Here is a 14540-nt window from a genome sequence, read left to right on the forward strand (position 1 = left end):
AAATACATGCATAATTACAAAATTTTAAAGGTCGCCCAGTTGCATTTCTGTAATGACCCATGGAGTTGGAGAACACATCTGTTTGATATACATAATTTATGTCTCTATCATATCTCCATCATTACAATATGTTAATGATAATATAATTACTGGAGACCAATAACTCTATTTAATGTGCTTTTATCCGGATGCCTATGTTACAGAATAAAGTCTAGTCTGGGTCTTCTGATGTCCTAAAAGGAAGATATATTGGTGAGAACACCAGTTTTATTTATGATTTAATGGTATACACAGAAGCTAAAAGTATACAAGGGTTGTTAATATTTTAGTTTTGGAATGAAACATATGGAGATAACAAACAGTGTTCAAGATCAAACGTCCATAAAACAATACAAAACAGGAGCAGAGCAAAGACGGACCTCCAAAACATCAGAGGTGGAATCGGGTACCATGGAGGGGTGAGCATCCCCTGCCGACTGATCACACCCGACGTGTGCTCCTTGTCATGATCGGGAAATAACGGAAAAATTCGTCGTCAATTCAGTGTATAAATAATAGACTAACAATAAGTATGGAAAACGTCAGTCAGCATTTGACTCAATGAATAAATTGTATTTGCTGACAAAGTCAATGTTAACCTCATACATTTTAATTTTATTGCGAGATAAAAAAAAAGTTGATATTTGTAATTACCATATCAAATTTTCTCTACATCATGATGAGACATAATATTCATTTCTGAAAAAGTAAGCAACGCTTCACACTTCAAACTATTTTACATCTGAATCTAATGCTTTTGTCATTGATGAAAATCAATATTTGGAATTTAAAAAAAAAAGTGGTGAAATTTGGAGCTGGGTGATATTCTCAACTTAAAGCAGATCTTTGATCAATACGCTCCAAAATATGATAGTTCGGAACGTAACAAGATCAGAAAAAAAATTAGTCATAATGAAAATGATATGGACCAGGCGTCATCCCCTGCAGGATAAACTCTGGATCCGCGCCTGAGGTAGACCATAACTTTAGACGGGCTGTGATTCAGGTTCAGTGGTGGTTTTAGTAATCAGTACTATCATTCACAAGTTAATACATTTTCTACACAAATAGATCTACACGATTTCAAAAATGAATTGGCGATGGAAAATATCTGCGAATCAAATAAATATAATAGTGTTGACAACTCAATCCGGAAATATTTTTTCTGTGTACCCGTCTCCTTGTTTCGCTAAAGAGTACTGACTTCCGATTAAAAAAACGTGGATTTGTCTCTAGAGACTGTCGGACTGACTCGACTGTCCAGTGTGACTGTGTCAGTGTGTGGGTGTCATGTCCTGTGTCCGAAGTTACTGACTAGACAAGAGGTTAAAATGAAAATTCAAGGTCCATTTTATTAATAACCATTACTAGTATGTCAAAATACCGCTTCTTACGTAATCTTTTATACAAAGTGAGAATATTAGATTCGATAACGTCAAAACTGAATGAGCCCAGGAGCTGTCAGCAAACTTTTTATCAAGGTACATGTGCGGTTGTGTTCCAGAAAAAAAAATAATAATCTCATGTTCTGCAGAACTGTAGCTCTCTGGTTCAGTGTTGTTAAATACTGTTAAAATACAGACAGACAAACCAGAGCAGGTCCAGTCCAAAGACTATTTCTACCTATGTAGCTATTAATAGCTACGTAGGTATGTAAACCTACCCAAAGTAGCTATTTTTACCTACTTTTGGTATTATCTACATTTTGTGGCCAAATGACTGAACGGCGCAACATGGTGAATGCCATAATTTTTGATACAGTCACACTAACGATGAATAAGACAATATTTTGACCAAAAAGTGATTATTTCCTGAATCAGAAATTTTACATTAGTTTCTATGCAAAATTGATAATATACGAAGTAATCATTTCTTGGCCAAATTTTTGTCATATCCATCATCAGTATGCCACTGTATCAAGAAATTCAGTGCTCACCATGTTGCGCCATTCCTGCGTTTGGCCACAAAATGCAAGTAAAGCAGAAAGTAGGTAAAAATAGCTACTTTGGGTAGGTTTATATAGCTACGTAGCTATTAATAGCTAGGTAGGTAGAAATAGTCTTTGGACTGGACCTGCAGAGAACTACATAAGTAACTGTAAACAATTAAAAGCCTCAGATTTATGGTACTGGTAAAATTTTGGTCACTTGCTTTTTATTATTTCTTGTATTATACTGTTTTGCATTCTGTTAATAATAATTAACAATTTTTAGTAAACTCCTTAATTTAGCTTAATTTTGTAACTGTGTATCATTCATACAAAGTTGTAAAAATCTCAAAACTACGAACTAACAAATCAAAGTACGCAGATGCCAGTACATTTATCTTAAAACTGTGAAATTTAATCACTGGTAAATGTATGTTGTACTTATAGATGTATTTATTGGGAAAAAACTCCTTTCACAAAAAATGCATCAGATGTTCAATATACATGTATTATAAGCCTATATTTAGACCTATAAAAGATAAAATAATCTGTGATGATGGAGATTGATGTTTATATCTTAAGAAAGGAGCTAAATTTATTATCTAAATCATTTCAGCGAAAATAGAATAAAATATGTTTATTCACCAATCAAGGGCCCTTAGGGGGGTATATACATGTACAATTGTTACAATGTGATTACAATTAGATAGTATGTATGAAGTATATATATTGTAATTATATGATAAATATTGATTTGAATTTACAGTTGGTTGTAGAAGACTTAGTACATTACCACAAGTAGGAGACACAATATTTTCTCTGTCATCTGGATATGGGAAGTGTGGTGTGGCAGTTATTAGAGTGTCAGGTCCGCAGGCCAAAGATTCCATCCATCAGATGTGCTCAGCGAGGAGTCTACCATCTCCCAGGAAAACTCAGCTCAGGAGGATAGTAGATCCAATGACGGGGGAACCAATCGACAGGGGACTAGTCATTTGGTTTCCTTGTAAGTTCAAACAGAATAATTGAGGTTATACATGTAGTAGCTAGATTACATTTTTGAAGGAGAAAGAAATCTAAAATGCACAAAAGTTAAGAAAAAATGATAAACAAGCAAGTAAAAAACAAATTAATACACTGTATAAAGCTTGAACTGCATTTTTCTTTATCATTTTTTTTTTATATAAAACAAGCATTCTATAAGTATTGCCCAATACTAATCCCCTACAGGTGATTGTAATTTGGTTCCCATTAAAAATTAAAATGCTGCCCATAATTCCGTCAAAATTCACTGAAGCGCAATGAAATGCAAACTCATTTAGGTAAAATCACATACCAAAAAATTCAGCTTAATATTAGCAAACGTCTAAAAAAAAATGTGGAAAAACCTTGAAAAGGAAAAGGTTGTAATTCTGTCAAAAGTTATTGAAGGGACAGATGACCAGCCAGACAGAGAAATGGGCAGACAGCTAGATACAAAACCTATAGTCCCCTCCAGTTTCACCAGAAAGGGACTATTATACAAAATGTTTTTCCGGTAGTAATGTAAGAGAGCACATTCTCTTTACAAATAATTTAGTCCCCTGTAGGTGAAAACGAAGGGGACTTTTAGTTTAATCTACATCTGTCCATCCATCTTTCTGTCTAGCTATCTGTCTGTTTCAGCACTTTAGTAATTTAAGATAGCACATTCTCTTGACAAAATGTTTAGTCCCCTACCAATGAAATCAGGGGGGACTAAAGGTTTCCTCTGCGATTGTCTGTCCTACTTGCTGTCTTTTTTTTTTGTCTGTTAATTCCCACTTGGTTTTCTGCATTTGTTTTTCTGAACACTTGCAGATATTGAGCTGATTTTTGGTTTGTGACTTTACTTTAATGTGTTAAAGATCAAGTTTGAATTCCATTCTGCTTGAATGATTTTTGATGGAAAAATGGCATTTTCAATTTTCAACGGAACCAGATTACACTTGCTGGTAGGGGACTAGTATTGCTATTGCATTACTCTCAGAAAATTTTTTTTTTGCTGTACATGGTTATGTCGTCATATCATATTTGGGTGCTGATTGAAAATAATTTTTTTTACTTTCAACCTTTATCATTATTAAATCATTTTAGCCCCAGAAAGTTTTACCGGAGAAGACTGTGTGGAGTTCCAAGTTCACGGAGGCTCAGCAGTCATTGCTGCTATGGTTACAAGTCTGGGGAATCTCTCAAAATACAGACCTGCAGAACCAGGAGAATTTACAAAAAGGTGAGTGATTGAGGAGAATGAGTGGACCTGTTACCAGTAGTTTTATTTTGCATTACAGTTAAAAAGAAAATACAGTTGAAATAAGCTATCGAACATACCGTATAAGTTGAAATTTTAGTGAGACACATATTTAGTGAGTTGTTCTTAAAGATTTGCATGGTGTTAAATTTTTAACAAGAAGTACTGTATACAGGGTTATTTTCGCTTTTTTGAACTTGTGAACAATTGCCCTGTTTTAAATTTGCCCAGTCATAGTTCTGTTTAAGAAATTATGAGGTGTAATTTGAATTCGCCCCGTTTAAAATTCGCCGATCAAGGAGAGGGGGAAAGGGACGAAAATAAAACGGGAGCGAAAATTTCCCTGTATACAAGTCAGTAATTTTAGCAATTTTAAAAGAAGCAATAAGAAACGAATTAACATTTGGTGATATTCAATTTTAGCGATCTCAGCACCCTCCTTAATAATGCCAAAATTAAAATTGCTTTAACATGATTTTAGGGCTTTTATGAATGGTAAGCTAGATCTTACTGAAGTGGAGGGTCTAGGGGATTTAATTCACGCTGAAACAGAGGCCCAAAGGAAGCAGGCTCTGAGACAGATGGAGGGGGACCTAGGAAAGCTGTACTCAGGATGGAGGGACAGGGTCATGAAAGTAGGCTGCCTGATTCTTAGTCACAGTCATTTACACAGATATTTCAGTTTTACATATCAATAGCTAGCCAAACATACAACATCGGCAGCCATTATGGGAACTAAATTATGGCCAACTACTGTAGATATTTTCTGTTAAATAATGGAATTTCAGTGTAAAGTTTCAATCAAGAATACATTAATACTGGGTTTGCTGCTTAAAAAATATTTTAGAATAGTCTTAATTGTTGCACCTTTAGAATGGAAAGTGAATAAAAAGTAACCTTGACCATACAATTGAAAATTCTCAAACCATGTGGTGATTTTGTAGGCTGCTGCCAATATTGAAGCCTTCATAGATTTTTCTGAGAGTGAGAGTCTGGAAGAGGATCTTCTTAGTGAGGGTAAGAGACATTAATCTCTGAAAAATCAGTATAACTTCTTGCAAAATACCATAAAACTAGTACAAAAATGTGCCAATCCTCTTAAAAGTACACAAGATATACACAAAAATATTACCTGATACACTTAATTGTATTGCGGTTAATCCTATTATATTAAGTATATTTTTTTTTCACAAAGAAAGTACAGAGTTGTGTAAAATTTAAAATCTAAGTTATAAGAATTTTTGTGAAAATGCCTAATTATTATTATTGCAGAAAAGATTCAGACAGTGATATAAAGTGTAACTTAGTACACAATGTACATGTTATTTATCATAGACTGCAGATAGTCACTGTTATCTATTTGATGAAGAGTGTTTTGTATATATACAGAATTTGATGTTAACATACAGTTTTTATATTTTGTACATGAAGTGACTGCTGAAGTAGACAGACTGAATGCTGAGATAAGTAATCATCTGAATGATCACCGCTGCGGGGAGAGACTCAGGAATGGGGTCCACGTCGTTATCGTGGGCAAACCTAATGTGGGCAAAAGCACTCTGCTCAACACCATCTGTAAGCTGACAGAAAATTTATAGTAATAGGGGGCTGTAAAGGTTTTGGTGAAGCTAAAAATAGGGGGAGCATCCCCTCTTTAACTATGAAATAAGATAAGTAACTTGCATTCAATGATTCACTCTCTCTTGAAATGAGTTAAAATTAGAAATCATAGCCACAAGTACCACATGAAGAATAAATAAGTGATGTACCAGTTCATGATTATTGATAAACTACATGTATGTGAAAATAAAACTCTTAGAATGAGGAATTTTTGCTGCAGCCATATACATGTGTACATGTATTTCATTTGATTTGTACTGGTATATCTCATGATACAATAATAGCTATTTTGTTATGTTTTTATCATGCCCCCCCCCCCCCCCCCCCCTCAAAGAAGGGAAGACATGTTGCTTTGCTGCTGTCTTTTGGTCGGTCGGACAGTCGGTTGGGATTGTCTGTTGGATTGTTTTGGGTACTATCAAGCAATTTTTGACAGAGTTATGCCCCTTCAACATAGAAAAATTCCAATTATTTGCAGTTTACGTTCATCTTCTTCGCAGAGGTTGGACATACTGAAATAAAATTTGGTATACAGATTTATCATAAAAATATCTAGGTCAGGTTTTGTTTTGGGTACAGTTGAGCAATTTTTAAGAGTAATGCCCCTTGGACTTAGAAAAAATCCAATTATTTGCACTTTAATACCATTTATTTTCTTCGCATGACTGTATGTCCAGGGGGAGGGGGCATAAGTGTTTCACAAACATCTCTTATCAACAATATAGTCATATACAAGTTTCAACAATCTGAAAACAACATTAAAAAGTTCTACTCTGATATACAAATATTTATTATAAATTGTATTTTAGGTCAGAGACCAGCTGCTATTGTGTCCCCTATCCCCGGGACAACTCGAGACGTGGTGGAGACCGCCCTTAATGTGGGGGGATACCCTGTCCTTCTGAGTGACACTGCGGGACTCCGAGACACGGAGGATGTTATAGAAAAGGAGGGGGTCAACAGAGCAATACAGAGGTACATGTATAGTGAGGATGTTATAGAAAAGGAGGGGGTCAACAGAGCAATACAGAGGTACATGTATAGTGAGGATGTTATTGAAAAGGAGGGGGTCAACAGAGCAATACAGAGGTACATGTATAGTGAGGATGTTATAGAAAAGGAGGGGGTCAACAGAGCAATACAGAGGTAGGAGGATGTTATAGAAAAGGAGGGGGTCAACAGAGCAATACAGAGGTACATGTATAGTGAGGATGTTATAGAAAAGGAGGGGGTCAACAGAGCAATACAGAGGTAGGAGGATGTTATAGAAAAGAAGGGTGTCAACAGAGCTGTACAGAGGTACATGTAGGAGGATGTTATAGGAAAGGAGGGGGTCAACAGAGCAATACAGAGGTACATGTATAGTGAGGATGTTATAGAAAAGGAGGGGGTCAACAGAGCAATACAGAGGTACAGGGAGGACTGGAGTAGGTCTATAGGCTTATTTCTATCTTAATACCTCACAGTATTATAAGTACCTACAGGAACAAATGTTTTGCATGAAACAACAGGTCCATGGACCATAATGTGCACCTGAGGTACTACATCCTTGCTGTTCTTTATCAGGAGATCCTCTCCCATATAATTTTATGTAAAACTTTGATCCCATATTGTGGCCCCACTGTTCTTGAGAAAAAGATTTCTTAAAGATTTTTTCTCGTTTACACTCCCAAATAAGGTCAAAGTTTCATTGACATTGTTTACACTTTTAGAAATGCCACTATAATAGAAGTACAGTCAATTCTCGAATTATCGCCATTCGATTCTTTGCCATTTTCGCAATACCGCCATGATTTCCCAAGAACGTTTTTCCTGCTATATAAAATTCTCTTTATAACGCCAAATTCGCATACCGCCATCCGCCACCCTGTTTTCACAACAAACGTCCATTTTTAAGTGTCAATTATCTCGATAATACCGCCACAGGTGTATGTGGTCAGTGAAGCGCGTCTAATTGGTTGACGCTATCCCTGTTGTAAAGCATGCAAAGCCAATCAAGGTACATGCAATTAAGTAAACAATGAATTTAACATGAACTGTTAGAATAATTTTGTTTTCTTTTTAATAAAATCATTTAGTCAAGGCTTCGCCACGAAAGCGGTCGTTGTAAAGTACGCCGATAACGATATTATTTTGATGATCTCTGTTTTTAAAAACAATGCAAGGTTGTTTAAAAAATAATTATAAGTCAGAAATTGTGAACGTTTCATTAACAATGATTTCATAAACAATGAATTTATTCAAGAACTTATTTTACGTACTTTAGGCAATATATCATGACGATCGACCCAGCATTTTTTTTTTCAATATCAGACGTGCAGATTTACATACATACACATATACTTATCTTAATTTCATAACTGAATACTTTGTTTTAGCGAAATTGTACATAAAAAAATTACTTGAAATATTTTCAAATTTAGAAATATGTTTATATATACATGTACATGTGATAATAAGAATAGAAACGCTAAATGGTATTTCTAAGAACGATAACTCTACGTCTTTTCTCCTAAAAGATGGAAAATTCAATTCATCGCCAAATTCGTTATACCGCCATGATTTCTAAATCACAAAAGGTGGCGGTTTATCGAGAATTAACTGTACCTGACTTGTAGAACAAGTTTACTCTGCCCTTTCGTAAATGTACAACTTTTTTATTGCTATTTTGTTTAACTCACATTATATTTTCTACCATACAGGAGTTTAAAGATCTATTAATGTTATTAATGCAATTATAAGTTGTACCTCTTTTCCCTTTTCTCCTCTTGAAATATGACAATTAAAACCAAAATTTCTCTCTTCTATTTTTGTCCACCTTTCACGCATGTCCATAAAAATTAAAAGGTTACTTGAGGTTACTGTTATCTTACAAGGCATTACAAAATCGCTAAAATTACTTCTGACTGAAATAAAAAAAATACCAATTTTAACAAATTGCCAAAATCGCTGAAAATTCTACTTATACTCTACAATTAATTGTAGCACATTATTTATTTGATGACTTATGTTTATGACATTAATTTTCAGTCAGTTATTCATTTTAATATCTTTTTTCTTACCCAGAGCAGAACAAGCGGATCTGAAGATTCTTGTTCTTGAGGCAGCAGATCTCTGTAAACTTTCCAAATCAACACCAATTCAGGATATTATAACAGACTATTTAAAAGATTTAGGACTTTTATCAGATTCATTGACAAAGTTCAAAAGCTGTTCTACAAATAACACATCTACAGATTTAAAGAGTGTCTCAAATAACAGCAAACTGCAGATTTATCAGGAATTCTCTCCCTTTGGTAGTGATGTATTATTGGTTTTGAACAAATGTGACTTGTTGCTGGATTCAGACCTGTCATCGTTAGAAGACTTTCTACAAAACAATGAACAGTTTGCAGTGTGCTTTATTTCATGTACATCAGGAAGGGGTGTGGAAGAATTCCTGAAAGTACTACAACAAAAATTAAGTATAATGTAAATATTTTAATTTGCTTTTTACAAAATTAGCTTTAGTGGCCATCTAATAATTTTCAAGAATTTATAGCTGAGCTGAAAGTTCAATAGCTCAAAAGAGCTTTTCTGCATGATCACTGATGTATGTCATATAGCTATCCCTCTGTCTATCCTCCCATTATTTTGTGAACTTTTCACATTTGAAACTTCTTTTCAAACCACTGGACCAATTTTTACCAAAAGTTGGCAAAAAAAGCAGTTTTACTTTTGAATTCATAAGAAAAAGTTTTTAAAATCTGGAAAGAATAAAGGTGGGTAAGACAACGATGAACACCAACTCTGAGAGAAGACATTATTCAGTTCTGAAAGTTATGAAGTTATATTTTTCAAAAAATGTATTGTCAATGGGAATTTTTCATGGGAATTAAATATCTCAAAATCTTCTCGAGAACATTTTGGCATGAGAACAAGGAATTTGGCCCCTGATTTATGGTGTCTCTTCAGGAGCGATGCAATAACTCATCATTTCAAACCTGTTGCCATCTCTTTTACTTAAATGATTATTGATTTTAATTCATAGAGTAAACAAAGGTCACAATATATGTTGATTTCCAAATTATATAATTTTTATTCAAATTTTCATCAATTTTATAAAACAATATGTTTCAGAAAACACAGAGCACAAGCTTGTCTACCTACCAAATTAAAATATTTAATGCACTAGTATCAGATACTTCTTGTGTATAAAAATTTCAGATAGGCAAGCTTGTGCATTATGTTTCCCGTGGTGAAAAGTATCTCAAATTGATGAAATTCCATCAGAAGTAAGGAAATCGGTAAAATGTTCAACTTTGGCACCATCGTGTGGCTTCCCTGTACTCTCTGAATCAAAATTATTGCTAGTTTTAAAACAAGTAACATTTAAAGTTCTTAACTGCACATTACAACAATTTTAACCTCGTTTTGATTTTTACATCAAAAGACAAATAACTAAATCACGGGGTCTGTAACTGCAACCTTATTTTTACTTGTAGGTGTGGAAATCCACGGTCAGGAAATCCCAGTCTGACACAGGCCAGGTATCGATTACACCTACAGAAGTGTCAAGGTCATCTCCATAACTACAAACATTACATGGATCTTGGTGATGTTGTATTAGCTGCCCAAAGTTTGAGGAAGGTTCTGTACGACATTGGAAAAATTACAGGAAAAATCACCTCAGAAGATATTCTAGATATTGTTTTTCAGGATTTTTGTATTGGGAAATAATGATTTTTATGTTGAAGCTAGTATACGCACATGTATTTTTTTAGGTCACCTGAGTAAACCATCGTACGCCGGTATTAAACTTTTGAACATTTTTAGCTTCTTCTGAGGAACCACTGAACCAATTTCAACCAAATATGGTATAAAGCATCTATGGATGAAGGGGAACAAAAATTTTGAATTTCATGGCCCCTGCCCCCCTGGGGGCCTGAGGGGTGGGGCCAAAACCACTAAAATTAATGCAGTCTTTAAAAATCTTCTTCTTTACTCCTGGACATCAAGCAGTCAAATTGTTTGCATGAATGTAATTAGCATTGAGTCCTCTTTCAAAATTGTGAAATTCATGGCCCTGGGTTTAGGGGCTCTAGTGCTAGGGCGGGGCTAAATAGATTATATAGTGAAAATGCATTATTTCTTTGAAAAACTTCTCTGCTCCTGGGCATTGAATAAACTAAGTAAGTACATAGTTATGATGAGCACAAGTGCCTCTTCCAAAATTGTGAATTTTATGGCCCCTGGGTCAGGGGTTCTGGTGCTAGGGTGGGGCTATATAAATTATATAGTGAAAATGCATTATTTCTTTGAAAATCTTCTTCTCTGCTCCTGGGTATTAAGTAAACTAGGTAAGTACATAGTTATGATGAGCAAGAGTGCCTCTTCCAAAATTGTGAATTTTATGGCACCAGGGTCAGGCGTTCTGGTGTTAGGGCGGGGCTTTATTGATCATATAGTGAAAATGCACTAATTCTTTGAAAATCTTCTTCTCTGCTCCTGGGTATTAAGCAAACTAGCTAAGTACATAGTTATGGTGAGCAAGAGTGCCTCTTCCAGCATTGTGAATTTTATGGCCCCGGGGTCAGGGGTTCTGGTGTTAGGGTGGGGCTCTTTTGATTATGTAGTGAAAATGCATTAATTCTTTGAAAATCTTCTCCTCTGCTCCTGGGTATTGAATAAACTAACTAAGTACATAGTTATGATGAGCAAGAGTGCCTCTTCCAAAATTGTGAAATTCATGGCCCCGGGGTCAGTGTTTCAGATGCTAGGGTGGGGCTCTAATGAAATACATTAATTCTTTCAAAATCTCCTTCTCAGCTCCTGGGTTTTAAATAAACTAACTTAGTATATAGTTATAATGCCTCAACCAAATTTGTGATTTTCATGGCCCCTGTGTCAGGGAATTTGCCGTTTGGTTTATAGGGGGGTGGGCTCTTTTGATTATATAGTGAAAATACATTAATTCTCTGAAAATTGTTTCCTTTGCACCTGGGTATTATGCTAATGATCCAAGTATATATAGTTATGATTAGCATGTCAGTGCCTCTTCCAAACTTATTAATTTCATGCCCCCTGGGTCAGGGGTGTCATGGGAGGGGTACATAGTCTGAAAATAAATTTATGCTTTGAAATCTGCTCTTTGGTATTTATCTACCGTTTATGATGAAATAAAATTTATGATAAAATTTCCAAAATTTTGAAATATGTGGCACCATGGTCAGTGGTACCTTTGGGGTGGGTTGCACAAATGGTTTTAAAGTGGAAATGCATTTTCTCTTTGTTATTCTGATCTACCTCTGGGTATTAAGTAAATAGAGTAAACATGCTTTATAGTTTATAATTATGATAAGCAATGGTGCCTCTTTTAAAATTGTGAATTTCATGACCTCTGGTTTAAAACACGAACCAAATTCAATTGTTGGAAAGTTGTTACATGATACTCAGGTGACCTATAAGGCCCGTGGGCCTCTTGTTTATTTTGCCATTTAATTAATACTGTTTGTATTTAAAAATGATCAAGTGCCAAAAATACATGTTTTATCATTTTTTTTTTAATATTCATGATTAAAACTGATTATAAAGAAGTTTTGTTTCACTTTTGACAATAAAACTCTATTCAAGAAGGATTTTGATATTAAGTTTGTTTTGCTGTCTGTCAGTCTATAAACTTTTCTCATTTTTTGACCTCCTCTAAAGGACCACTGGTTCTTGCCACAATTAAGGCATCCTTTGTTAAATTTAAGGGACCATTCAAGTCTGTGCAAATGAAGGACAGAGGCCTCTGAGAGATGTACATGTAATTAAAAATAAGTGAAATTTTGATGCCATTTTTCAAAAATTTTCTTCTAAGAACCATTGAGTCATTGGACATACTAAAATGAAATTTGGCATATGGATTTATCATAAGAATATCTTGGTCAAGTTCTGTTTGGTTACAATGGAACAATTTTGGACAGATCTATGCCCCTTGAACTAGGGAAACTTCCAATTATATGTAGTCATCATTCATTTTCTTCACAGAGGTTGCATATACACGGCTGAAATGTCATCGGACGGGTTTGACACACAAAAATGGAGGACAAATCATAGGCCGTAAGAAGTTGATATTTTTGCATTTATAAAGAATGAATATTAAATCAGTTCCTGTAAAGTATGCCAAAGAACGTCAACTACAATAGACAATGTACGTTTTGGTCGTGATAGTTATGTTCCAAACACTTCGACACAGTTTGAAAACAAGTGGAAAAAACTGGGATGTGGGGTACACATTTTTAAAATTCGACCAATTAACGCATGTCCAGATGTAATAGACATTTTATGTTATAATAATATTTTTTAAAAATCCTGATTTTTAAAATAGTTTATTATGCTTTAATTGTCCAAGAAAAAAGTATAAATCATTTTGTTTTCAGAAATGATGTAGGGCACACCAACACTAAAACGGATATGGGACACACAACAAGTTACTTTCAAATTGAAACATCTAGCATTCACATGTTAAAGTTTCCATTTAAATGACTGCCATTTGATAGTATATGAACAATAACCTGTACAACTCATCTTTGTAATACTCATCCAAATACTTGATTCCCTTGGTTTGCTTGTTATTGTTCATATACTATCAAATGGCAGTCATTTAAGTGGAAACTTTAAGATGTGAATGCTCGATGTTTCAATTTGAAAGTAACTTATTGTGTGTCCCATATCCGTTTTAGTGGTGTGACCTATCATTTCTGAAAACAAAATGATTTATACTTTTTTCTTGGATAATTAAAGCATAATTAACTATTTAAAAAATCAGGATTTTTAAAAAATATTAGTTCTAGTGTAAACGCGGATGTAAAATGCCCACATCTGAACAGTTGATTTTATTATGGCACTGTGTGTGTGGTGCTACACGAGCAAACGTACATTGTCTATTGTAGTTTTCGTTGGCATAAAAAATATTTAATAATTCTTTATAAATGCAAAAAATCAACTTCCATGCATTTGTCCTCCATTTTTGTGTGTCCTAATCCCATCCGATGACGTAGATTCTCCGCCGTGATATACTGAAATGTAATTTTGTTTGCATGCAGATTTATCATAGGCCTAAGAATATCTAGGTTTATTTAAGTTCTGTTTTGGGTATGATCGACTGAATTTGGTCAGAGTTATGCCCCTTTGACCACAGGCACTTGTTTCTGTAATAAATTTTTAACCTATAGTATAATAACACCTTTATGTTATAATTATACTGCTACAATGGTTTAAAAATTTATCAGAGAAACAATATTAAGTGCAGGAGGCTTGAACTTAGAAAACAGGAGGGGGTGGGGTACATGTTTCACAAACATCTAGCTCTTGCTAAATGCCCTCCATCTGTATTTCAGATGTTTTCACGTTATAAAGGGAAAATTTTCGGTAGGGATTATTTTCCAAGCTTTCAAACTAGAGAAAGGGAAAGGACAGGCCTTAAAACTCAGTAAAGAAAAGGTTCGCCAAGGGACCTATATACTAACTTACTTAATTAGTATATAGTTCCCTTCTGCTTTTGCTTCTGCCATGTAATGCCCACAATCAACTAGTTGATTATTATGGCATGTGTGTGGTGCACATGGAGTTTCCAAAAAATAAAAATTTAATAAAAAATCCCTGGTTCGTCCTCCATATATATTTTAGATGTCTTCATGAGATCATGGGAAATTCTAGAGC

At 34.6% G+C, this 14540-nt stretch overlaps 1 protein-coding gene across 1 annotated transcript; it reads left to right on the top strand.

The window, feature by feature from the left end:
* The first annotated feature begins 1290 nt into the window (after positions 1–1290).
* Positions 1291–10639, top strand: LOC134269567 (tRNA modification GTPase GTPBP3, mitochondrial-like). Its single transcript, XM_062751769.1, has 9 exons — positions 1291–1520; positions 2733–2972; positions 4082–4217; positions 4717–4870; positions 5180–5252; positions 5667–5810; positions 6665–6830; positions 8922–9326; positions 10340–10639. Exons 1-9 carry the CDS (start codon positions 1412–1414, stop codon positions 10572–10574), a joined length of 1662 nt encoding a protein of 553 aa, XP_062607753.1. The 5' UTR covers positions 1291–1411; the 3' UTR covers positions 10575–10639.
* The last annotated feature ends 3901 nt before the right edge of the window (positions 10640–14540 follow it).

This window comes from Saccostrea cucullata, unplaced genomic scaffold, assembly GCF_032062105.1.
Source record: "Saccostrea cucullata isolate Sc308-1 unplaced genomic scaffold, CSIRO_AGI_Scuc_v1 ctg262, whole genome shotgun sequence".
NCBI lineage: Eukaryota > Metazoa > Mollusca > Bivalvia > Ostreida > Ostreidae > Saccostrea > Saccostrea cuccullata.

Excerpts from the sequence above, each read along its gene's own strand:
- LOC134269567 (XM_062751769.1), top strand. The coding sequence starts at position 1,412 with ATGTCAAAATACCGCTTCTTACGTAATCTTTTATACAAAGTGAGAATA. Across the intron at positions 2,973-4,081 it reads ACTAGTCATTTGGTTTCCTT|CCCCAGAAAGTTTTACCGGA; the intron begins GTAAGTTCAAAC and ends AAATCATTTTAG. Across the intron at positions 4,871-5,179 it reads GGAGGGACAGGGTCATGAAA|GCTGCTGCCAATATTGAAGC; the intron begins GTAGGCTGCCTG and ends GTGATTTTGTAG.